General features: G+C 46.5%; 1 protein-coding gene across 1 annotated transcript in view; it reads left to right on the plus strand.

Moving 5' to 3' along the window:
- P2RX3 (purinergic receptor P2X 3) overlaps nt 1–27,053 on the plus strand; it is a 170,516-nt gene that overhangs the window by 102,870 nt on the left and 40,593 nt on the right. The window contains exon 5 of the mRNA XM_069752615.1: nt 11,236–11,314. Within this exon, the coding sequence (XP_069608716.1) occupies nt 11,236–11,314 (79 nt within the window). The remainder of the gene's footprint in view (nt 1–11,235; nt 11,315–27,053) is intronic.

Below are 27,053 nucleotides of genomic sequence, written 5' to 3' on the forward strand. Positions count from 1 at the left end.
CTTGTGTGCCAGTCTTGACTCCTGGGTGTGCCATCTCTCTCTCTCTCTCTCTCCAATTGTGGGCCATAGAAAGCCTATTATTTTTTTAGCTTGATTTGGGTTCCAAAATCTACCTGAAAAAATCACTACATCAATCAGTGGGAGATAAATATTGGCCTCTGGGCTTGTGTGCCACTCCTGACTCCTGTGTGCGTCATCTCTCACTCAGTGGGCCATAGAAAGCCTTTTTTTGTTTTATTTCTTTTCTAAATTCTCCCTGAAAAAATCATTTTATTTTCTTTGGTTTCTAAATTCTTCCTGAAAAAATCATTTTATTCTATTTTTTTTTTCCTAAAGTCTCCCTGAAAAAAAAAACAAAAAAAAACAAATCAGTGGGAGATTAATATTGCCCTTTCTGCTTGTGTGCCAGTCTTGACTCCTGGGTGTGCCATCTCTCTCTCTCTCTCCAATTGTGGGCCATAGAAAGCCTATTATTTTTTTAGCTTGATTTGGGTTCCAAAATCTACCTGAAAAAATCACTACATCAATCAGTGGGAGATAAATATTGGCCTCTGGGCTTGTGTGCCACTCCTGACTCCTGTGTGCGTCATCTCTCACTCAGTGGGCCATAGAAAGCCTTTTTTTGTTTTATTTGTTTTCTAAATTCTCCCTGAAAAAATCATTTTATTTTCTTTGGTTTCTAAATTCTTCCTGAAAAAATCATTTTATTCTATTTTTTTTTTCCTAAAGTCTCCCTGAAAAAAAAACAAAAAAAAACAAATCAGTGGGAGATTAATATTGCCCTTTCTGCTTGTGTGCCAGTCTTGACTCCTGGGTGTGCCATCTCTCTCTCTCTCTCCAATTGTGGGCCATAGAAAGCCTATTATTTTTTTTAGCTTGATTTGGGTTCCAAAATCTACCTGAAAAAATCACTACATCAATCAGTGGGAGATAAATATTGGCCTCTGGGCTTGTGTGCCACTCCTGACTCCTGTGTGCGTCATCTCTCACTCAGTGGGCCATAGAAAGCCTTTTTTGTTTTATTTGTTTTCTAAATTCTCCCTGAAAAAATCATTTTATTTTATTTGGTTTCTAAATTCTTCCTCAAAAAATCATTTTATTCTATTTTTTTTTTTCCTAAAGTCTCCCTGAAAAACAAAAAAAACAAAAAACAAATCAGTGGGAGATTAATATTGCCCTTTCTGCTTGTGTGCCAGTCTTGACTCCTGGGTGTGCCATCTCTCTCTCTCTCTCCAATTGTGGGCCATAGAAAACCTATTATTTTTTTTAGCTTGATTTGGGTTCCAAAATCTACCTGAAAAAATCACTACATCAATCAGTGGGAGATAAATATTGGCCTCTGGCCTTGTGTGCCACTCCTGACTCCTGTGTGCGTCATCTCTCACTCAGTGGGCCATAGAAAGCCTTTTTTTGTTTTATTTGTTTTCTAAATTCTCCCTGAAAAAATCATTTTATTTTATTTGGTTTCTAAATTCTTCCTCAAAAAATCATTTTATTCTATTTTTTTTTTCCTAAAGTCTCCCTGAAAAAAAGAAAAAAAAAAACAAATCAGTGGGAGATTAATATTGCCCTTTCTGCTTGTGTGCCAGTCTTGACTCCTGGGTGTGCCATCTCTCTCTCTCTCTCTCCAATTGTGGGCCATAGAAAGCCTATTATTTTTTTTAGCTTGATTTGGGTTCCAAAATCTACCTGAAAAAATCACTACATCAATCAGTGGGAGATAAATATTGGCCTCTGGGCTTGTGTGCCACTCCTGACTCCTGTGTGCGTCATCTCTCACTCAGTGGGCCATAGAAAGCCTTTTTTTGTTTTATTTGTTTTCTAAATTCTCCCTGAAAAAATCATTTTATTTTATTTGGTTTCTAAATTCTTCCTGAAAAAATCATTTTATTCTATTATTTTTTTTTCCTAAAGTCTCCCTTAAAAAAAAAAAAAAATCACATCAGTGGGAGATTAATATTTACATTTGTGCTTCAGTGACAGTCCTGCATGTGTGGCATCTCTCTCATTTGTTGCCACCAACAACAGAGTGTGTAACATTGTGCCTGATTTTCGTTGTGGTCTCACTCACCTGTAAAGGGGTAGCTAAATCATACTGAAGTTATAGCTCACCGTGTAATTTGTGTGACAGCAACAAATACCGTTAGTTTGTTTACGTTTTTAAAACAATGAGGAAGTATGGTGGAAGAGGTCGTGGCCGGGGGCGTTCATTGTCAGCTGGTAATGAGGGTAGTGGTAGTGGTGGAGCATCAGCTGGTCGTGGGAAAAAAAATATTCCACCTAAGTCTGGAGCTGTGGAGCCAGGTTCGTCGTCTGGCTACACAAGGCCTCGAACGCTCCCTTTTCTGGGAGTAGGAAAACCGCTTTTAAAGCCGGAGCAGCAAGAGCAAGTTTTGGCTTATCTTGCTGACTCAGCCTCTAGCTCTTTTGCCTCCTCTCGTGAAACTGGTAAATGTCAAAGCAGCGCGTCGTTAGTGGATGTTCACGGTCAGGGACAAGTCGCTTCCTTGTCCTCTTCAGCAAAAACAACAACAGAGAAGAATGCAGCAGGCGACACAACGGGTTACTCCATGGAGCTCTTTACACATACCGTCCCTGGCTTAGAAAGTGAAGCAGTTAACAGTCCATGCCCATTACAAGTTGAATCTGACATGGAGTGCACTGATGCACAGCCACAGCCAGACTACTATGCTGGTCCTTTGACTCAGACCACAACATTGCCCTCGCAGGGTGCTGATCAAGAATCAGACCCTGATGAGACTATGTTGCCCCATCACGAACGCTATACCACCGACCGACACGGTGACACAGACGAAGTTGCACACGAGCTACAAGAAGAGGTAATAGATGACCCAGTTCTTGACCCCGATTGGCAGCCATTGGGGGAACAGGGTGCAGGCGGCAGCAGTTCTGAAGCGGAGGAGGAGGGGCCGCAGCAGGCATCAACATCGCAACAGGTTCCATCTGCCGGGCCCGTATCTTGCCCAAAACGCGTGGCAAAGCCAAAACCTGTTGGAGGACAGCGTGGCCATCCGGTTAAAGCTCAGTCTGCAATGCCTGAAAAGGTATCCGATGCTAGAAAGAGTGCAGTCTGGCATTTTTTTAAACAACATCCAATTGATCAGCGCAAAGTCATCTGTCAAAAATGTTCAACTACCTTAAGCAGAGGACAGAATCTGAAAAGTCTCAATACAAGTTGCATGCATAGACATTTAACCACCATGCATTTGCAAGCCTGGACTAACTACCAAACGTCCCTTAAGGTTGTAGCACCCTCGGCCAATGAAGCTAGTCAGCAACGCAACATCCCTTCCGGCAGTGTAGGGCCACCATTTTCCGCACCACCTGCAGTATCTGTGCAGGTTTCTTTGCCAGGCCAAAGCAGTCAGGGTCAGGGAATCACCAGTTTCGTAGTAGGAAACACTGCATCTAGGGCACCGGCGGCAACAATACCATCTCCCACCGTCTCTCAGTCTGCCATGTCCACCGGCACCCCCGCTAGTTCCACGATCTCCAGCTCTCCAGTCCAGCTCACCCTACATGAGACTATGGTTAGAAAAAGGAAGTACTTAGCCTCGCATCCGCGTACACAGGGTTTGAACGCACACATAGCTAGACTAATCTCGTTAGAGATGATGCCCTACCGGTTAGTTGAAAGCGAAGCTTTCAAAGCCCTGATGGACTACGCTGTACCACGCTACGAGCTACCCAGTCGACACTTTTTTTCCAGAAAAGCCATCCCAGCCCTCCACCAGCATGTTAAAGAGCGCATCGTCCATGCACTCAGGCAATCTGTGAGCACAAAGGTGCACCTGACAACAGATGCATGGACCAGTAGGCATGGCCAGGGACGTTACGTGTCCATCACGGCACACTGGGTAAATGTGGTGGATGCAGGGTCCACAGGGGACAGCAAGTTTGGGACAGTTCTGCCTAGCCCACGGTCTAGGAAACAATTGGCTGTAGCCGTTCGCACCCCCTCCTCCTCCTCTTCGTCCTCCTGCAGAAGCGAGAGCTCGTCCACAGACCGCAGTCGCACAACCACTCCATCCGCAGCTGCCACTGTTGCACACCAGGTCTCCCATTATGGGGCAGCTACTGGCAAATGTCAGCAGGCTGTATTGGCTATGAAGTGTTTGGGCGACAACAGACACACCGCGGAAGTTCTGTCCGAGTTCTTGCAGAAAGAAACGCAGTCGTGGCTGGGCACTGTAGATCTTGAGGCAGGCAAGGTAGTGAGTGATAACGGAAGGAATTTCATGGCTGCCATCTCCCTTTCCCAACTGAAACACATTCCTTGCCTGGCTCACACCTTAAACCTGGTGGTGCAGTGCTTCCTGAAAAGTTATCCGGGGTTATCCGACCTGCTCCTCAAAGTGCGTGGACTTTGCTCACATATCCGCCGTTCGCCCGTACACTCCAGCCGTATGCAGACCTATCAGCGTTCTTTGAACCTTCCCCAGCATCGCCTAATCATAGACGTTGCAACAAGGTGGAACTCAACACTGCACATGCTTCAGAGACTGTGTGAACAGAGGCGGGCTGTTATGTTTTTGTGGGAGGATACACATACACGGGCAGGCAGTAGGATGGCAGACATGGAGTTGTCAGGTGTGCAGTGGTCGAAGATTCAAGACATGTGCCAAGTCCTTCAGTGTTTTGAGGAATGCACACGGCTGGTTAGTGCAGACAACGCCATAATAAGCATGAGCATCCCCCTAATGCGTCTGCTGATGCAAAGTTTGACGCACATAAAGGATCAGGCGTCTGCAGCTGAGGAAGAGGAAAGCCTTGATGACAGTCAGCCATTGTCTGGCCAGGGCAGTGTACAGGACGAGGTAGCGGGCGAAGAGGAGGAGGAGGACGAGGAGGATGATGGGGATGATTATATTTTTAATGAGGAAGCTTTTCCGGGGCCACTGGAAATTGGTGGCGCGGCAAGGCCGGGTTCTGGTTTTTTGAGGGACACAAGTGACGTGGATTTGCCTGAAACTGCCCCTCCACCAAGCACAACCGCAGATTTGAGAACTGGAACTTTGGCCCACATGGCGGATTATGCCTTACGTATCCTCAAAAGGGACACACGCATAACTAAAATGATGAATGATGACGATTACTGGTTGGCCTGCCTCCTTGATCCTCGCTATAAAGGCAAATTGCAAAATATAATGCCACATGAGAACTTGGAACTAATATTAGCAACCAAACAATCAACTCTTGTTGACCGTTTGCTTCTGGCATTCCCTGCACACAGCGCCCGTGATCGTTCTCACAGAGCTGCAGGGGCCAGCAGACCAGAGGAGTTAGAGGGGCAGAAATCAGAAGTGGCGTTGGCCAGAGGGGTTTTCTGACCAGGTTGTGGAGTGATTTTGCTATGACCGCAGACAGGACAGGTACTGCAGCATCAATTCAAAGTGACAGGAGACAACATTTGTCCAGTATGGTTACAAACTATTTTTCATCCCTTATCGATGTTCTCCCTCAACCGTCATTCCCATTTGATTACTGGGCATCAAAATTAGACACCTGGCCAGAATTGGCAGAATATGCATTGCAGGAGCTTGCTTGCCCGGCAGCTAGTGTCCTATCAGAAAGAGTATTCAGTGCTGCAGGTTCAATACTAACAGAAAAAAGGACTCGTCTGGCTACCCAAAATGTAGATGATCTAACCTTCATTAAAATGAACCACAACTGGATTTCGAAATCTTTTGCCCCACCTTGCCCGGCTGACACCTAGCTTTCCTATGAAAAGGTCTTGCCTGTGGACTATTCTGAATGCCTTTTCCAATCTCGTAATTTTCTGCACCTGATTGTCCAGCATACGACATGTTTACACCTCACTAAATGGCCAAACTCCCCACACGGGGCCGTGGTATCGACACTTGGCGACAGCACCCGTGAGAGTGCAGTTTGTCTGAAGAGGTGGGTGAGCCCGCTTTTGGTCGACGGCACTGCCACTGGGTCCCTCCTAGTACAATAAAGTGTCTCTGGCGGTGGTGGTGCGCACCCAACGTCAGACACACCGTTGTAATATGAGGGGCCCTGGGCCTGTACCGCCGGCCACAAGACAGTTTCCCCCCACCCCAGCTCAAACAGTGCTCTACCACTTGCAAAATTATCTCACAGCTCCACCAATGTTTAGTCTATGCGCTGACATCCTTCAATGCCTGCCACTGACAATACCATTGTATTGACATTTTTGTTATGTTAGGCCTTCGATGCCTGTCTGTGGTCACTCCTTCCACTAGGCCTCCACTGACCACACCACTGCTGCCCGTGTACCCCTGGAACCAATTTAAAATTGCCTACAGCCATGTGTTATTATTTTAGGCCTTCGATGCCTGTCTGCGGTGACTCCTTCCACTAGGCCTCCACTGACCACACCACTGCTGCCCGTGTACCCCTGGAACCAATTTAAAATTGCCTACAGCCATGTGTTATTATTTTAGGCCTTTGATGCCTGTCTGCGGTCACTCCTTTCACTAGGCCTCCACTGACCACACCACTGCTGCCCGTGTACCCCTGTAACCAATTTAAAATTGCCTACAGCCATGTGTTATTATTTTAGGCCTTCGATGCCTGTCTGCGGTCACTCCTTCCACTAGGCCTCCACTGACCACACCACTGCTGCCCGTGTACCCCTGGAACCAATTTAAAATTGCCTACAGCCATGTGTTATTATTTTAGGCCTTCGATGCCTGTCTGCGGTCACTCCTTCCACTAGGCCTCCACTGACCACACCACTGCTGCCCGTGTACCCCTGGAACCAATTTAAAATTGCCTACAGCCATGTGTTATTATTTTAGGCCTTCGATGCCTGTCTGTGGTCACTCCTTCCACTAGGCCTCCACTGACCACACCACTGCTGCCCGTGTACCCCTGTAACCAATTTAAAATTGCCTACAGCCATGTGTTATTATTTTAGGCCTTCGATGCCTGTCTGCGGTGACTCCTTCCACTAGGCCTCCACTGACCACACCACTGCTGCCCGTGTACCCCTGGAACCAATTTAAAATTGCCTACAGCCATGTGTTATTATTTTAGGCCTTCGATGCCTGTCTGCGGTCACTCCTTCCACTAGGCCTCCACTGACCACACCACTGCTGCCCGTGTACCCCTGGAACCAATTTAAAATTGCCTACAGCCATGTGTTATTATTTTAGGCCTTCGATGCCTGTCTGCGGTGACTCCTTCCACTAGGCCTCCACTGACCACACCACTGCTGCCCGTGTACCCCTGGAACCAATTTAAAATTGCCTACAGCCATGTGTTATTATTTTAGGCCTTCGATGCCTGTCTGCGGTCACTCCTTCCACTAGGCCTCCACTGACCACACCACTGCTGCCCGTGTACCCCTGTAACCAATTTAAAATTGCCTACAGCCATGTGTTATTATTTTAGGCCTTCGATGCCTGTCTGCGGTGACTCCTTCCACTAGGCCTCCACTGACCACACCACTGCTGCCCGTGTACCCCTGAAACCAATTTAAAATTGCCTACAGCCATGTGTTATTATTTTAGGCCTTCGATGCCTGTCTGCGGTCACTCCTTCCACTAGGCCTCCACTGACCACACCACTGCTGCCCGTGTACCCCTGGAACCAACATCAGAAAATATAAAAATAAGTATTTTGCTTATAAAAAAGAAAATACTGGAGAGATATCAAATGCAGACATTTTAACATTAAAAACAAACACATACAACAAAAATATGGTACAGTACTAAAAATGGCCACCAGCTACAATAACTTTCTCCTGCAAGTAGTTAACTGAAAGTTTTTTTCAATTTTAAACACAGATATGGCATCCACCGAGTGTTGTCCTGTCGCGTCTTCTTTATATTATTGCCAAGAAGATGCAAAACAATGAAAATAATAAAATCATTATTTACCAAAAAAATAGAGTAAGTCAAAACCACATTGCAAATAAACATTCATTACAAATAAAGAAGCAGGGCGCGTCCGAGGGTGAGTATATACCTAATAAGAATATAATCACCCTCGGACGCGCCCTGCTTCTTTCCGACAGCCTTCCTTCCTAAGAATCAGCCCTTCCGTGGTGTAGAGAGAGGGTTTGTTACACTCCAAGGTGTTCCCCAGGTTGCCTTTCCTGAGCTTCGATCTTCCGGCTCTCGTTTAGTAGTTGTTGGAAACTACGCTGCATTAGGCCTACAAATTGGGTATGGGGTGTAGAGAGATGGTGTGTTACACTCCAAGGTGTTCCCCAGGTTTCCTCTCCATTGCTTCAATCTTCCGGCTCTCGTTTAGTAGTTGTTGGAAACTACGCTGCATTAGGCCTACAAATTGGGTATGGGGTGTAGAGAGATGGTGTGTTACACTCCAAGGTGTTCCCCAGGTTTCCTCTCCATTGCTTCGATCTTCCGGCTCTCGTTTAGTAGTTGTTGGAAACTACGCTGCATTGGGCCTACAAATTGGGTATGGGGTGTAGAGAGATGGTGTGTTCCACTCCAAGGTGTTCTCCAGGTTGCCTTTCCTGAGCTTCGATCTTCCGGCTCTCGTTTAGTAGTTGTTGGAAACTACGCTGCATTAGGCCTACAAATTGGGTATGGGGTGTAGAGAGATGGTGTGTTCCACTGTAGAGAGATGGTGTGTTCCACTCCAAGGTGTTCCCCAGGTTTCCTCGCCAATGCTTCGATCATCATGCTCTCGTTTAGTAGTTGTTGGAAACTACGCTGCATTAGGCCTACAAATTGGGTATGGGGTGTAGAGAGATGGTGTGTTACACTCCAAGGTGTTCCCCAGGTTTCCTCTCCATTGCTTCGAACTTCCGGCTCTCGTTTAATAGTTGTTGGAAACTACGCTGCATTAGGCCTACAAATTGGGTATGGGGTGTAGAGAGATGGTGTGTTACACTCCAAGGTGTTCCCCAGGTTTCCTCTCCATTGCTTCGATCTTCCGGCTCTCGTTTAGTAGTTGTTGGAAACTACGCTGCATTAGGCCTACAAATTGGGTATGGGGTGTAGAGAGATGGTGTGTTACACTCCAAGGTGTTCCCCAGGTTTCCTCTCCATTGCTTCGAACTTCCGGCTCTCGTTTAGTAGTTGTTGGAAACTACGCTGCATTAGGCCTACAAATTGGGTATGGGGTGTAGAGAGATGGTGTGTTACACTCCAAGGTGTTCCCCAGGTTTCCTCTCCATTGCTTCGATCTTCCGGCTCTCGTTTAGTAGTTGTTGGAAACTACGCTGCATTAGGCCTACAAATTGGGTATGGGGTGTAGAGAGATGGTGTGTTCCACTGTAGAGAGATGGTGTGTTCCACTCCAAGGTGTTCCCCAGGTTTCCTCGCCAATGCTTCGATCATCATGCTCTCGTTTAGTAGTTGTTGGAAACTACGCTGCATTAGACCTACAAATTGGGTATGGGGTGTAGAGAGATGGTGTGTTCCACTCCAAGGTGTTCTCCAGGTTGCCTTTCCTGAACTTCTATCTTCAGGCTCTCATTAAATTGTGGTTAAACGGAACAACTGCATTTGGCGTACTAGTTGGTTTGGGGCCTACTATCGGTGTCTGCCGCTCCTTGCTGTTCTCCTGGTTTCCTGTCCTGAAATTCCATTTTCAGGCGCTCGTTAAGTAGTTGTTAATGTTAGACTGCATTTGGCCTACTAGTTGGGTTGGGGCCTACTATCGGTGTCTGCCACTCCTTGCTGTTCTCCTCCACTGAACAAAGCTGTGCCGCCTGTTTACTACTGTTGCCAATTTTGAACTGCATTTCGACTACTTACTGATTTGGGCCTACTCTCTGTGTCAGCCTCTCATTCCAGTTGTCCTCCACTGCAATGCCCCCTGATTAGTCCTGTGTTACCAATTTTGAACTGCATTTAGCCCACTTTATTCTTTGGGCCTATATCTGTGTTTCCTCCTCATCCTGCCCATTGCCCAGCCAGTGATAGATGAGTCTGCTGGTACATTGACCCATAACGCAACATTTCTCGTGCACGCTACACTGCAAGATTGTGACCCTGCTGAAAGTCAGGTCCCCCTTCCCGCATACCATGCCACCTTACACGGGGACAAACAGGAAGGTGCAGATGAAAGTGCAGGTTCCTTCATCAGGTGGGGGGAGGAATACTAGTTGGTGACGTCACTGGCACAGGGCCTCTCATGGTACGCAAAAGTGTTGCTGCCGGTGGGAGGCGCCCCCGCCGTGCAAACACACCGCTGTACTTTGAGGGCCCCCCCCCCTGTTTGCTCAGGTTCACAGCACTTGCAAAGTTGAAATACTTACCTCTCCCTGCTCCACTGCCGTGACGTGGTCCAGATTTCCTGGGCCCACTAATTACTTGAACCAGCCCTACCCACCACAACTTTAGCCAAATGACCCCCAATTTCAAATGCCTTCCAATTATTATAAGGTAAATTACGCTTGACAAGCTTCATTAAGAAGAATGGATGGTTTTGACATTAAAATGGGCACTCTAGGTGTTTTCCTGGCCCCCACTCACTGCCGACTATGCTGCCCCATTGACTTGCATTGGGTTTCGTGTTTCGGTCGATCCCGACTTTACGTCATAATCGGCCGATTTCACTCGACCCGACTTTTGAGATAGTCGGGTTTCGCGAAACCCGGCTCGACTCTAAAAAGGTCAAGGTCGCTCAACTCTAGTAATAATATTACATATTTTTTTTCTATCATAGTAGCTATCTACTCTAAATTGCAGGACTACTAAATATAGTTCTGCACCATGGGAATGAGCAGATCATATAAAAGTAAAAATGCAAGTGAACCAGAAGTTAAGAAAAACACGCTAATTAAAAAAAATTGCAATTTTATTGAAAAAAAATAAAATAAATATACCAATTAACCAGTAGATGGCACCACATAGAAGCAATTGGGGAATAAACTTACCACATAGTCATCCTGAGTGAGACTAACACTAACAATGTCCAATGTAGCAGTTCACCACATCTAATAGAAAAATACAAACGTCACCAGAATGAAAGTAGCAAATAGTAATTTACCCATGCTGGAATGCGGTGACAGATCCCCAACGTGCGTTTTGGTGCTGTGCTCTCTTCTTTCCTCGCCATGGTGCCTCTATGCAGGGAAAAAAAGTTAAGGACCATTGATAATTTAAGATGGGAACAATTGTTTAAACTTATAGCTGTAAATCTGCTATTACAATAATCGCTACTCGTGTAATAATCTTCATACTCAGGAGCTCATCGGGTTGCTATGTCTTTGCATAGAGAGTGAGAAGTTGTGCTTATGTATTTCAGGTTTTCTCACTGGCCGTTGTGTTCTTTCATATTGTCAGATTCAAGGTTGGTGCCCAACAGAGAATGACACAGTTCATATGTAAGTATTACACTTTTGATAAAGTGATGCAAATTTGATTAACTCATACCACACACAGCTATTCTTTCTATTACATTATATGGCTTGTCTTTCCCGGGTTGTTTTTGTAGTGATTTATGATATCTAGGGATTAGTGATGAGCGAGCACTAAAATGCTCGGGTGCTCATTGCTCGGGTCGAGCAGATTGGAATACTTGGGTACTCGACCCGAGAAACGAGCCCAATGTAAGTCTATGGGAGACCCGAGTATTCTTACCGCGATCCCCCCGGGAGTCCTTTTAAGGTCTAAAAAGTCTGAAAATGATGGAAACACTGCTCAAATGACACAGGAACATCATGGGGATCTCCCCTGGGAGCATTCCTGACTCGTAGTTCACAGCTTTAATCAATTTTTTTCGAGATTCATGCCATTTTTCCTGGTGCCACAAAAACACATTAAAATGAAACCAAAACGGGTTTTGCTGGGAAATACGTCAAAGTACATGTGTTGCAGGTTAATGACTTGCCAAATATTTAACCCCAGACCGAAAATTTCCTCCCCCACTTAGGCTTAGTTCAGACGCAGCGTTTTTGAAGCGTTTTTCAACTTTAACATTGCTTTCGACCACTACAAATGCATTCACTGGGAAATGTTATTGTAACATTTAACAACCCTAGCTGGCCATGTGATGTGTGACACATAAGCAGACCCATCTTGTTTCATTTACGAAGGAGGGACTCTTAAAGTCACAGAGCCTATTTTTACTGGTGCATCAGGCGGCATTAATCTTATAGTCCAAAACAAGAAGAGAATGTCCAGCTTCACTGAATCCGTAAAAAAGAGTTTTCTTTATTCACAAACTTTATTCATGTCATGATTAAGGGAGCTTAGTCTTCAGAAACGCGTTGAGATTCTTACCCATATGGTTCGTGCTGAAGTCTGTATCCTCTATGTTTAAAGTTTGTGAATAAAGAAAACTCTTTTTTATGGATTCAGTGAAGCTGGACATTCTCTTCTTGTTTTGGACTTTATACGCATGGACACAGCGGGTCCGTGCTCCTGAAGTTTGGTTTATGCATCACGGGTGAGCTGGCTTGTATTTCTTCTTTCCAAATTAATCTTATAGCCTAGGCTGTGAGTGGATGGGCTGCCAAGAATTACGACGCACCACAATACTTCAGGGGGACTCCTGAAAAAATGTTGCATTGAATTCAAGGCCTGCCCTGCTACCAATTCATATGCACTGCAATAAGCCTTTGAACCCACATACTGGATGGGCCCCTGAAAATCCACTTCATAATATGTATTTTGTACTCTCGTACTCCTTTGTTTTACACATTGGCAGCAAGGTCAGCCCTGCTGCATAGTCATATACATCCCATTACGCCTTGGAACCCATATGCTGGATGGGCCCAGGAAAATCCACTTCACAATATTCATTTTGTACTCCCGTACTCCTTTGTTTTACGCATTGACAGCAAGGCCAGCCCTGCTGCACAATCAGTTATATGCACCCCATTACACCTTTGAACCCACGTACTGGATGGGCCCAGGAAAATTCACTGCACAATATGCATTTTGTACTCCCGTACTCCTTTTGTTTTACACATTGGCAGCAAGGCCAGCCCTGCTGCATAGTCAGTCATATGCACCCAATTACGCCTTTGAACCCACATACTGGATGGACCCATGAAAATCCACTCATGTATTTTAATGGTATGATGGTTCACTCTTTGCAGAATTATTTACAGGAGAATTTGGCAATTTTATTTGCCATGTTTTTAATACTAAGGTTCAGATGCGGCTTTAAAAAAGGCTAATACTTGCAATACAATGCAATTTTATTGAAAGCTAGAAAAATTCAAGGAATAGTATGATTGAATAGTGTGAGTGCGTACACTTTTGTATATGTTAACATACAAAGGTTAATAAGTACAGAGAAGGATTAAATAAATATAGTTATTACGTATATATGAAGATTAACTACATACAGTATACTTAGATCATCACCAAGAGGCTTTTAGACATCATCCATCTGGAATATCAGAGAAGCAACACAAAAACAGATTACCTACACTGCATAGGCGTCCCCAATTATGCAGGTATCAGCACACTATATATGCACAGGTACCCCAGTTTTGGCATCTGTCTTAGTCATGTTTCTCTGATCTTACGTATATAGTGATTTACACTAAGTAGTAGCTCTAGTTTCACCCAGACCTTCAAGTGGCCACTTTTCAAGGTTGAATGAAACTGAGATATCATGGAGTCATCAGACAAGGGGCCATAAACCCCTAGAAAATAAAAGCCACAAGGATTTAGATCAAACCACCACAGGCATAGTTTCAGTAAACCTTAATGTTTTACAATTACAAACAGCAAACATATAGAGGCTTAGAACTGTTTGTGAAGTAAATAAGCAGTGCAGGAGCTGCCAAACAATTCCCCAATGGGGGTACCTTTTTTAAAAATAGACTTGTGCCATCGCAGGCCCCTTGCCCAAACTTCACCAGCCTACAACAGTACTGAGCACTTTCACCCTGGTCATCTAGGGTGACAGAGTTAAGAAGTAGGCCCAATGTAATGTAATGCCCAATTCCCCCATTTGGGGTCGTTTCTTTACTAAATAAAATAGTGCCATCACAGCCCCCTTGCCCAAAATGCACCGTACAGAGCATGTTCACCCTGGTGATCTAGTGGCAGGTAAAGAACACATTGCAGGAGACAGAGTTAAGAAGTAGGCCCAATGTAATGTAATGCCCAATTCCCCAATGTGGGGTCCTGTTTTTACTAAATAAAATAGTGCCTTCACAGCCCCTTGCCCAAAATTCAGCGGCCTATAACAGTACAGAGCACGTACACCCTGGTCATCTTTTGGTTCTGGATGATGAGGATGAGGATAAGGAGGAGGATAACAACAAACAGACCAAATCTGGAAGCGTATACCCATGTGTGGTTGTGAAGAGGTGCATGAGAATGCACCTCCCCAAAAGAGAGAATGTATTTGAGGTTATGTTTCGCTGTTTTCACTTGGTGGTGTACAGAAGTCTTTCCCAATTCAGCCCTTGTACATTTTTATAAGAGTCAGCCTGTGAGCATTTTCAGTTGACAGGCACATTCGCTTATCTGTTATAATTCCACCAGCGGCACAGGATCAGGACAGGCCAGGATCTCCAAGGCGTAGAGAGCCAGTTCATGCCACATGTCCAGCTTTGATACGCAATAGTTAAAAGGCATAGAGGAATCACGGAGGACTTTTGTACGATCTGCAAGGTACTCCCTCACCATCTTCACAAACATTGCACTTCTTGTGACAGCACCCTTTGCCTCTGTGCCATCACAATGGGAGGGTCTGAGAAAATTGTCCCAAAACTTTGCCATTGTTCCCTTGCGTGAGCTGGATTGCACTTCTGTCTCTCTCGCTTGGACTCTTTGGTTGTACAACAAACTCTGATGTCTGCTGAAAGTGTTCTCACATGGGAATTTTCTAAGTAATTCAAGGGCCCTCTGGTACTGCAACATATTAGTACACCTCGCTGCCTCTAGTAGAAGAGATTGAAAGTTCACCTTGTAGCGTGGGTCTAGAAGTGTCACCAACCAGTAATGAGTGTCACCCCAAATTTTTATAATGCGAGGGTCACGTGAAACGCTGCGCAACGTAAAGTCAGCCATGCGTGCCAGACTGCTAAAAGGCAAGACTTCTGCGTCCTCACCAACAGGACGACTGACCATGCTGTTCTCCTCCTCCTCATCCTCCTCCTCCCTATTCTCAGGCCATCCCTGCTGAACAGACGATATGACAGCTGTGTTTGTAGTACCATCTATAGTGCATGAATGTATCTCCTGTTCTTCCTCCTCCTCATTGACTACCAATCCTCGATGAGAAGACATGAGGCTGGGCTGAGTGTTCTCCCCCTGTATGGTTCCTTGCTCCATGTCCTCGTGCTCTGCCTGCAATGCATCCTCTTTAATTGTGAGCAGAGAGGTTTTCAGAATGCTGAGAAGCGGGATGGTGATGCTAATTATGGCGTCATCACCGGTCACCATCTTGGTGCAGTCCTCAAAGTTTTGGAGGATGGTACATATGTCGGACATCCATGTCCACACCTGAGGTCTTATGTGTGGAGTCTGAACTGAATATCGACTGCCTTGTTGATGTTGGTAGTCAACAACTGCCATCTTCTGCTCACAAATCCTTTCCAACATAAGTAGCATAGAGTTCCAGCACGTGGGGACATCACACACCAGCCGGTGAGCTGGAAGCTGCAAACGCTGCTGAAGCACAGGAAGGGCGGCTGCAGCTGTAGCTGACTTTCTAAAATGGGCAGACAGATGGCTTACTTTCACTAGTAGATCCAGCAGCTCTCAGTAGCTTTTCAGAAAATGTTGAACCACGAGGTTAAGCACATGGGCCACGTAAGGTATGTGTGTGAGCTCACCTTTCCTACGAGCTGCCACCAAGTTATGGCCATTGTCACACGTGACCATGCCTGGCTGTAGGTTCAGTGGTGTCATCCAAACATCTGACTGCTCTTTCAGCGCTGTCCACAACTCTTCTGCATTGTGCTGTTTGTTACCTATGCAGATTAGCTTCAGCACAGCCTGGTGCCGCTTGGCTGAGGCAGTGCTGCAGTGCTTCCAGCTTCTGACTGATGTGTTGATTTCAGAGATAGAGGATGAAGAGGAGGAGGCGGTTAAGGAGCTGTAGACTGTGGGGGTAACCCTGATTGACGTAGGGCCAGCAATCCTCGGCGTGGGGAGGATGTGTTCTATCCCAAGGTCCGACTGGGTCCCGGCTTCCACTATGTTAACCCAGTGTGCCGTCAGTGAGATGTACCTTCCCTGCCCACAAGCACTTGTCCACGTGTCCGTGGTTAGGTGGACTTTCCCTGTAACAGCATTGTTGAGGGCACTGGTAATGTTGTGGGACACATACTGGTGTAATGCCGGTACGGCACACTGGGAGAAATAGTGGCGACTGGGGACCGAGAACCTTGGTACGGCCATCACCATCAGGTTGCGGAAAGCTTCCGTCTCAATGAGCCTAAAAGGCAGCATTTCTAGCGCAAGCTGAAGAGAAATATTAGAATTTAGGACTGTGGCCTGTGGGGTGTCGGTGGGGTATTTCTGCTTGCGTTCCAAAGACTGGGTTATAGACAACTGAAGGCTGTGCTAGGACAAGGACGTGGACGGGCTTGATGATGGTTCTGCTTGACTGTGGGCCACAACAGGTGCAGGGCTAGAGGCATCTTCACATGCACGGTGTACTGTGGATTGTCTTCTCCGCAAAACAGTCGAAGAAGCAGTGGTGTGACCTGCAGGCAGTGGTCTTGGACCATGGGGTTTGGCCCACAAAGTCGGGTGCTTTGCTGCCATGTGCCTGATCATGCTGGTTTTGGTCAGGATGGTTGTTTTGCTACCCCTGCTGATGCGTGCATGGCAGATGCTGCAAATGGCCCATTTGGGGTTATCGGCAGAGTCTTTAAAAAATAACCAGACTTGGGAAGATCTAACAGTTGGAATGGCAACTTCACTCATGTTGGTGTTACGGGGAACGGATGCACACCTTCTGTCTGTGGCCACCACACTGCTTCTTCCTGCCTGTTGTGGTGATATGCCTCCTTCCCCATGTGTGCTGCTGCCCTCGCTCTGCATGTCCTCCTGCCAGGTTGGGTCAGTCACTATGTCATCCACCACCTCGTCTTCCACATCCGCACCCTGCTCCTCCTCCCGACTTTCTGGCAATTGTGTTTAATCATTGTCCTCCACTTTCCCACCATCGCCTTTGTGTGACCGGGCCTGGTCAAAGCTTTGGGCAGCTCTACATGCGATCTCATCTGTCCCCACTTCAAGTTGACCGGCCGAGAGTTCAGAATCTTGAAATGGAAAACTGAACAGCTCTTCAGAGTGTCCAAGTGTGAGATCAGTTGTCTCAGGGCACTCGGCATGGTGGGAGGAAGGAGGATCAGGGTGAGGAATAACTGGGCCACACTCACCGCTACTTAGACTTGACCGTGTGGAAGACATGGTGCTGGTGGCTAAGTGACTGGAAGCATTATCGGCTATCCAACCAACAAACATTTCACACTGCTCTGGCTTCAATAGTGGTGTGCTGCGGTCACCTAGAAACTGGGACAGGAAGGTCGAGCGAGAAGATGTGGGTCTTTGTTGTTGCCCACTTTCACCTTGGCCACGGCCTCGTCCTCTGCATGCACCATCATCATCACGTCTAATTCCCAGTCCCTTGCCCCTTGCCTTGGTCATTTTAAATGGACTACTGCACTATTTCAAATGCTCAATAGTCAACACAAATATATTTATTAGTAGCGAAATAATATCTGATCAGTATGCCTGAAAATCTATGATTTTTAAAACCCAAACACCAGGCAGGCCTCAGCCTGATATAACAGACTGTATTCAATTTTTGGGGGCTTTTTTGTGAAGTAAATTTATGCAAAATAGTGCTGTACAGAATTAGAGTATCAGACAGCAAAATAAAGGGGTCCACCGGCCTACAGTGACCAAACTTGGAGCACGCAGATATATGCGGGCTGTCACGGAAATACCACACTGGCTAATATGTGGCCTTTTTAGATTTTTTTATGCTGAATAGTGCTGTATATAATTACAGTATCAGACAGCCAAAAAAGTTGTCCACCGGCCTACAATGACCAAACTTGGAGCATGCAGATATATGAGGGCTGTCACGGAAATACCACACTGGCAAATATGTTTTCTTTTTATACTTTTTTTATGCCAAATAGTGCTGTATATAATTACAGTAACAGACAGCAAAAAAAGGGGTACACCAGCCCACAATGACTAAACTTGGAGTACGCAGAGATATGAGTTCTGTCACGGAAATACCACACTGGGAAATATGTAGCCTTTTTTCATATTTTTTTAAGTTAAATAGTGCTGTATAGAATTAGAGTATCAGACAGCAAAAAAAGGGGTTACCCCGGACTACAATGCCCAAACTTGGAGCACGCAGATATATGAGGGCTGTCACGGAAATACCACACTGGCAAATACCGTATGTGGACTGTTTTTTTTTAAATGCCAAATATTGCTGTATATAATTAGAGTAACAGACAGCAAAAACAGTGGCAAAACACCCTAAAATGCAAAAACTTGGAGCACGCAGATATATGAGGCCTTTTTCGGTGAATTTAAAATACAAAAAAAAAAGTGGCACAAGGCTAGCACACACAACTATGCTACATATGCCTGACAAACTATGATTTTTCAACAGGCCTCAGTCTGACTGAACAGACTTTTGGTTTTTTGGGGGTTAATTTAAAAAAAAAATGCAACTAGGTATATAGTAAAGAAGCTGCAGCAGCAGACAGTTATGGAGCTTTGGGAAGGATGCAGTGCGAGCAATGGACGCACATACAGTGCCTGCAGGCCTTGCACTGATGTGGATATGCTGTGCCCTGCCTACCTAGCGCTGCAATATCGGGACCCATGAATTAGCCCTAAAAAGGACTTTTGGTTTCTGAGAAGTTGTGGATTTCAGAGCTGCAGACCTACACTAACTCTAAAAACCACTATTCTGACCCTATCTTGGCACCAGCTCTCCCTACTCTCGCTGAATCTGGAACAGAATGCGGCGTCAGGTCTCTTATACTCGGAATGATGCTGTGCGGCCAAGCCAATTACTGCACGACCACAGCAAAGATGGCTGCGGCGTTTCATGGCCTGGCAGACAATCCCTGCACCGTGATTGTGTCTCTAAAGTCCGCCAAAAACGCTGGGTGGAGACACCAGTTACCACCGAATAATCCCGGAAATGCTCGGTGCTCACCGAGCATAGTGATACTCGGGCGAGTGACGAGCAGTGGCGAGCATGTTCGCTCATCACTACCAGGGATTTATGTAGAAATCTTGTATAAACAGACCCTGTCAGTGCCCTTAAGACTAAAGCATGTTTTGAGCAAACGTTTTTCAGAGGTTAGGGAGCAGGGGAGGAGAAGAAGTGGCACTAAAGGTACCTTCACACTCAGTGACGCTGCAGCGATACCGACAACGATGTCGATCGCTGTAGCGTCGCTGTTTGGTCGCTGGAGAGCTGTCACACAGACAGCTCTCCAGCGACCAACGATGCCGGTAACCAGGGTAAACATCGGGCTACTAAGCGCAGGGCCGCGCTTAGTAACCCGATGTTTACCCTGGTTACCATCGCAAAAGTTAAAAAAAACAAACACTACATACTTACCTTCCGCTGTCTGTCCCCGGCGCTGTGCTTTCCTGCACTGACTGTGAGCACAGCGGCCGGAAAGCAGAGCGGTGACGTCACCGCTGTGCTTTCCGGGTGGCCGGCGCTCACAGCCAGTGCAGAGAAGCAGAGCGCCGAGGACAGACAGCGGAATGTAAGTATGTAGTGTTTGTTTTTTTTAACTTTTACGCTGGTAACCAGGGTAAACATCGGGTTACTAAGCGCGGCCCTGCGCTTAGTAACCCGATGTTTACCCTGGTTACCAGTGAAGACATCGCTGAATCGGCGTCACACACGCCGATTCAGCGATGTCTGCAGGGAGTCCAGCGTTGAAATAAAGTGCTGGACTTTCTGCAGCGACCAACGACATCACAGCAGGATCCAGATCGCTGCTGCGTGTCAAACTGAACGATACCGCTAGCCAGGACGCTGCAACGTCACGGATCGCTAGCGATATCGTTCAGTGTGACGGTACCTTTAAGTAGAGAAAGAAGCAGATTTCTTGGATAAGATATATTACAAAACATATTGCAAGCTTCTTGTAACAAGAGCTGATATAGCTGAGCTTCAGTACCTGAGAATCAATTATCTGCTTCACTGATAGATCATGTTACTGCTTGCTTCCCAATTAATTCAATAAGAGGGAAAAGGGAGAAGAGACACTGCTACTGCTAAGTACAAGTATTCTTTCATCTCATCCTAATGCTGTATTGTAGTCAGATTTCTCATTATAGTGATGTTCATCCTGATGCTGCTTCTGAGTGTATGAAAGAGTTTGGGAGATGTCAGACTGCCGAGACCCGCGATAATATTCTCCCACAAAGTGACGCCACACAAGAAAATTTAAACTATAACTTGTTTATTTTATGAAATAATTTTGTTCATGTAACTTCAATCTTTTCTTTTGGCTTAAGATTAGGGTCACAGCTTAAAACCGGCAAAATTTGCCAACCAATCGGGTGTAGGGAGATTGTCTGCCTTCCGGTCTCCCGGCGCAGGTATCCTCACCACCATAATCTCCACCCATTCCGCCATGGAGTAGCCCGTGACACGAGCTACGACCCACCCAAAGAATGGAGCGCCTGAACCACCCCTTCCCGAAGACCAACCAGGAATATATCTAAGCCGGCGTCATTCAGATGGACCCCATCTGGCAGGAGAAAACCTGAATTATCCCCTTCTAGCTGGTGGTGCCTCACCACCACACCATTCTTGAACCTAATGAATCGAGATATCCGCTGGTTTAAGGTGCGTCGAGATCTTTCCATGGCGCTCAGCTCCCTGGTGCCACGCCAAACCAATCTAGGAACCACCTCCGACCAGACTAAACGCATTGCTGTAAAGAAACCAGGAAATTTGTCCAAGTCGGCTCTCATCAGGGTCAACAGTTCCGCGAGAGGAAAAGAAGCCAGATCGTTCCCTCCGGCGTGAATAACCACCACTGTCGGGGAAGACGCGACTCTTGCAATACGCACAACTTCCAGAAGGACTTGAGACCAGGTAAGTCCCCTTGTTCCACGCCAAATAACGTCCATTCCTGCAAGACCCAGCGATCGACCTCCTGGGCGTAGTTCCGCACGCCGTGCTGCCCAATAAATGAACGAGTGGCCCACCAGCCATATGCTGGGCCGCATACCATCTAAAAACAAACGGAACACATTAATGTTAAGCAAAAAGCAATGTAAGCTAGGAAAAAAGCGGCAATAAAACATAAGCAAAATCCGCAAAAGAGTGTTATCTTGGCCGCAAAATCTTACATGACAAGTTCAGGCCTGATGTACCTGGTAAAACAGCGGGACCTCCATCTACCAACCCTCTGAATGTCTGCTTCGAAAAAACCCGCCCTAGAGGCTTCGGTCGCTGCGCCGATCCTAAACGAATGGGTACCGAAATCTGCCGCGGGCAGACCAAGGAATGACAGAGCGTGTCTAAGGACCGCCAAAAACTGGCACGACAAAAAAGGGGAGCCGTTTTCGTGGATGAACAATTGAGACCCACTACTCCTGACCTGCATGAAATTTTTTACCAACGCTAAAGGGCAAATCGCCCCCTCGATAGCAAAAAGAGGGAACCAAGTGCCCCTGCCTTCCTGATCGGTTTTGGATCTGCGCACCCTCACCCTCAACCCGTCGTCGCAGATCACCATGTCGTCCAGCTGCAGGCCGCCAGCCCTGCAATGGGACGAGGGGAGTATTTCACTAACCCGCATGGCCCCGAAAAAAGCCAGACCAAAAGCCGCCGAGATCAATGTGGCTTCGTAAACGGAGTCGCAAACATTAACCAAAACCTTGATCAAATTAGATAGTAATTGAAAAGAAATGGGCCTCCTTTGGTCGTTCTGCACACTTTCCCGATGCCAGCCCTTCAGTACTTGCCCAATCAAAAAATGCTTGGTTGAATCGGGCCACCCACGTAGCTTAAAATGAAAAGCGACACCGGATAAGCGATTACGAGCTACCACTCCCAAAACCCCCGATGCCTGTAACCGTGCCAGGAAAGCCAACGTGGCCTGAAGTCTCATGGAGCCCGAATCACCTACCGGTTTCTCAGCTGCCAAGCTGCACCACTCATCCCATGCCTTACCGTATGCTCTCCAGGTGGACGGAGCGATAGAAGACCTTATCAGGGGAATCAATTCTCCGGGACATCCCAGACCGAAGGAGGGCATTCCAGGATTTGCTGTAGTTCCCTCGGCCGCCGGCCACACCGCACCTGTGGATCAGACCGATGTATAACATTCGTAAACTCGTCATTCATAGAGGCATAGGCGCTCGCCTTTATCCATGTGTTGTACTCCAGGCATTTTAACACCGTGAAACCTATGACCTTTACGACGGGTAAGGAGGAAGATGACAGGCAATTAATCGCATGTATAGCCTTAACCGATCTAAGCTGCAGTCGGATACGCTTGTTGCATAACAACCGTCCCCACAATTCCATGGCCGCTGCCAGAGGGAACAGCTCAACTAGAACCGGGTCCTGATGCCATGCTCTGGAAACCCAAGATTCAGGCCACGAACCCACGCACGTCTGATCCCCGAAACTGACGCTGAAGCCCGCCGAGTCCGTCAGACCAAAAATTAGACCCAGGCTGTCGCTGACACATTCCTCCTCCTGAAAACATGTTTTTGCCGTTGTAAGAAATGAGGAAACGCTGCCATATGATCAGGTCCCTGCGCAGCTGAACAGTAATCCTAATCCTGTGGTGAGGTTGCCTCACGCCTCTTGTGGCCAGAATCAGCCTGCGAGAAAAAATTCTGCCCATTGGCATTATCTTACAGGCGAAATTCAGTGAGCCGAGAAGAGATTGCATTTGCACTAGGGAAACCTTACCAACCGATAAGAAACCGGTGATTAGGTCTAAAAGCTTTGCAATCTTGTCCTGGGGCAGCCTGAACTCCATGGCAACCGAGTCAATTTCAATCCCCAAGAAGGAGATTACGGGGACAGGGCCAATCGTTTTTTCCGGAGACAGGGGAACGCCGAAAAGGGACATAACCTCCTTAAATTGGGCCAGGGCCTGGGAACAAGATTCCGAATTAGCCGGGCCTACCAGCAAAAAGTCGTCAAGGTAGTGCGTAATTGATGGCAAACGCGTTACCTTCCGAGCGACCCATTCCAGAAATGTGCTAAACATTTCAAATTAATGGCAGGAAATTGAGCATCCCATCGGGAGCCATGTGTCGTAGTAGTATCGCCCCTCGAACATGGCTCCCAACAGGTGATAGCAATCTGGGTGGACCGGGAGCAGCCGGAAAGCGGATTCGATATCAGACTTTGCCATAAGGGCGCCCGGCCCAGCTTTTCTGACCATTTCGACAGCTCTGTCAAAAGGAATATACGTTACCGCGGTGTCGTCACCCGGGATGCCGTCGTTCACCGAGCTGCCTTTGGGGTAAGACAAATGGTGAAATCAGCCGGTATTTTCCCGGTTCTTTCTTGGGAACTATGCCCAATGGGGAAACCCTCAAGTTATAAAAGGGGAGGGCGTCGAATGGCCCCCGGAAGCGTCCTGCTTGAATTTCCTTATTCAATTTTTCGTAAAGGATGGCTGGGGAGTCCCTGGCAGATTTTAAATTAGGGGACGACTGGGGTTTGCTCGAGAAAACGAAAGGGATGAAAAAGCCAAAAGAAAAACCAAAACTGAGTTGGGCCGCAGCCGGTTTATTGGGGTATCTGGCCAGCCACGGTTCCATGTTTTTTGCGCTCACCGGTGTCATATGGTTCACCCCCCGCGGGAGTCTTATTGCTACCCGTTCTTTGAGGGGGTCTGGAGCATTTTGAAGCATAATGGGTTCCCCCGCACGCAGAAAATTTGTGTTTATATTTGCATAATCCATAGAATTTGCAGTGACCCTCGTTGAAGAGCCAACAAGTGCCTGGTCTTCGTACCACCGTCGACCCTGTACTATTGGGCGGGCCGGCGGGGGACCCGGGAAAGGGCTGCAAGATTTTTTGAGCCATCATCAAACGCAACCATGAATCGGTGGCTTTGACCCCCCCACCCTAATTGTGGGATAATGACTAGCGGCGGCGGAAATCTTCGTCATATTTCCACCATGCCGAGCCGCCGTGTGACTTGTAAGAATTGTAGATGCTGTCTAGATAAATGAAAAGCTCGGAACAACGTTCCGGGTGCTTCTCCCCCATCACACACCCTAGAACTGCGAAAGCCTGAAGCCAATTGTTAATAGTTTTGGCTACTTTCGGCTTCCTGTCGTACACTTTTTTGCCTATCCGTCTCTCCTTGTCCACCGAGTGCTGCTCGGTGGATACGATGGACCAAATGTCGACGAACTCGTTAGACCAAATTTGTTCCTTCACGCTGATGTCTAGATGTGACCCTAGGGGTGGAACACCGCAAAAAAGTCCATCTTTGTAAATGTCCGGGCGGGGAGGGGGAATAAATGGTCTAGGTGGTGCCGCCGATTGCAGCAACCTGGGATTTACAAAAATCCTCCCACCGCCCGTGCCAAGCGGGATTGCGTCCGCTAAATTCAACGTTGTACCCCTGTCACCACCCCAGGCCCCAGTAAAAGCGTACTCACCGGGTTGCATGCTACGTTCCAGGCGACTCTGCTCCTGAGCTCCGTGGGTATTCGCACTTCGCTGCTCCCCCCAGGACGCGGACCTGCGTCTTGATGAACCGTGTCGGCGAGATCGGCTGGATGAACTACCCGACGATGATGGAGATCGCCACCTCGACGACCTAGACCGCCTGCTGCGGCGACTGGATCTGGACCTATGGGAATGCTACCATAGTGTTCCCTACGTCTTTTTCTGCATCGGCGACAGTGTCCTGATGACGACGAGGAGGAGAGGCTGCGCGCGGAGCCCAAGAATGTGAAGCCTCCATAAGAAACGTCCTCTAGGGTAAGGTGGCAGATAGAGGAGAGACAGTATGCAAAAGTCAACTTGTGCAACTCCTGAAGGACCTGTGCTGTGAGTGTGGAGCAGCAGGTCCATGTACATGGCATCCCTTTTCCAATAAAGACTTAACTGGGACTGTGTTGGCATCTTTGTGGTTAGGGACCAAAATCCTGTTGCTCAGAATATCATACCATGTGCAAATTATACGTTACAAATGTGGTCAATTGGAAATCTGCAAAAGATAGTGACAAAGCTGGCACCAAGACCTACAGAGATGCAAATGAAGTCTCTTACTAAGTATCTGATTAAAACACTGCAGGAGATGTAAAGGCTGGACTATCTGTAATAGAGAGTAACCTCTCAGAGACCCACAGCAGTACAAAAGGAAGGGCTCCTCTATTGTGAAGGCCTCAGTCCCAATCATTCTCTAATCTGGTGCGCATAAAATGCATATTAATACTGTGTACAAATAGCATTGCCAATGAGACCAAGTGTGAAACAAAATATTGGGTGTGTGAGTGCCACGACTCTGTTGTCTGAGTACCCGCAGCCTAATGCTAGGGGCGCCCTATCTATCCCTGTTCCCAGATTACTCCTGATGGTGAAGATGCCAGGGCCACGTTCCTTGCTAAATTCCTGCATCAGCCCTATATCTGTCCCCTTCCCCACCCAGGAATGTAAGAAGTAATAATTTATGTATATACACAAACCAAACTAACAGGGATAAATTAACACTAGGATTACCGGACTAGTGACCCCCCCCTAGAACTACCGAATGGAGTTATTTTGACTCCTGGCTTGTTTTCATTTATTTTTAGAGTTTCTTGCTCCTGGTATTGTTGTAACTTTAATTTATAGAATGTATATAGAATGTATAGAATGCAAAATAGCAAGAATATCGTCAGGCTCTAGCGCAGTTCTTTTAGCCATATGAGCAATGAAAAATACTGCAGGCCGTATTCTACAGAAACTATGCAGTCCACTCGAGAGTTCACTGTTCACTGACGGATGGCCTGTATATGTCCTGTGTATGTCAAGCATATTTGCAAAAATGCTATTGATTCCAAGTCAACGCCAACATTTATTCTTAACATACAAGTAAATGAAAACTAAAAGAAATAATAACATTCAGCGACAAAGACTTGCACAATATAGTAGGGAGTCAAAATGACTCCATTTGGTAATTAAAGGTAAATTTTGAAAAAAAAAAAGGTACTCTTTTTTTTCCCAAAATTATTCATTGTCTCAAAATCTTTTTTCGCATCTTAAATGAGTAAAAGTCACCGAGTCTCAAGCCGGAATTTGGAAAAGTGTAGTCACAGAAGAGAACTAAAAATCACGAGGAGTCAAAATGACTCTAGTGTTAAATACCAACCAGACAAATATGCATTCACAGACAGACAACAGAGAGGAACACTGGGGAGAAAAGGACAGTAAACCAAATAGGTGAGGATGAGAATTTGCCACATCTGAAACACCAAGCAACAGTCACAGATCAACACTCCAAACGTCTCTACCAACAACTAACACCTCCACTTCACACCAGGCAGTATAAGAATAACACTGGCAATCTAGATTGCCAGAGGCTAGTGTATATAGGAGAGAGGAGTGGCCAATACTGAACAGCTGAGATCATCCAAGGGAGGCTTTAGAGATTCCAAGCTGAACAGTTTAACCTCTGCACTGCTAGCAAAAACCTGCACCATTTAATATGAAGGTGACATGCTTCTAATCAGTGCAGGAGTACGTGAAATCAGACGCTGCGGTCTTCTGGCCCCTCCCTGACGCGGTAAACCCATGACAGCAAGTTTCAGGTATCTAAACTATATGGGCCAGTGGGGTTAGGGGTGGTGACGCACCCTATATTTGCAGATTTATAAAGCCAGCCCTTAATCGGGTTGAGGGTTTGTACAAGGTACAAAAATAATGAATTTTACAGGTGCTAAGTGCCACGTACCCCTGTATCTAAAGCCATAGCCAGGGGATGTAAATACAAGAATAGTTTTAGTGAACGAACGTAGTTTGGACAGTATTATTCACTAAATCTAATTTCAGAAGTGTCTGTAGCTGTATGTACAGACAGGACAAAATGCTATTATCGGACCCCTCAGGTCACATATATTTTATTTATATTTTCCAATCCCACATAATGTGCTTTTATCTAGCAG

Source organism: Ranitomeya imitator, chromosome 2 (genome assembly GCF_032444005.1).
Source record: "Ranitomeya imitator isolate aRanImi1 chromosome 2, aRanImi1.pri, whole genome shotgun sequence".
Lineage (NCBI taxonomy): Eukaryota > Metazoa > Chordata > Amphibia > Anura > Dendrobatidae > Ranitomeya > Ranitomeya imitator.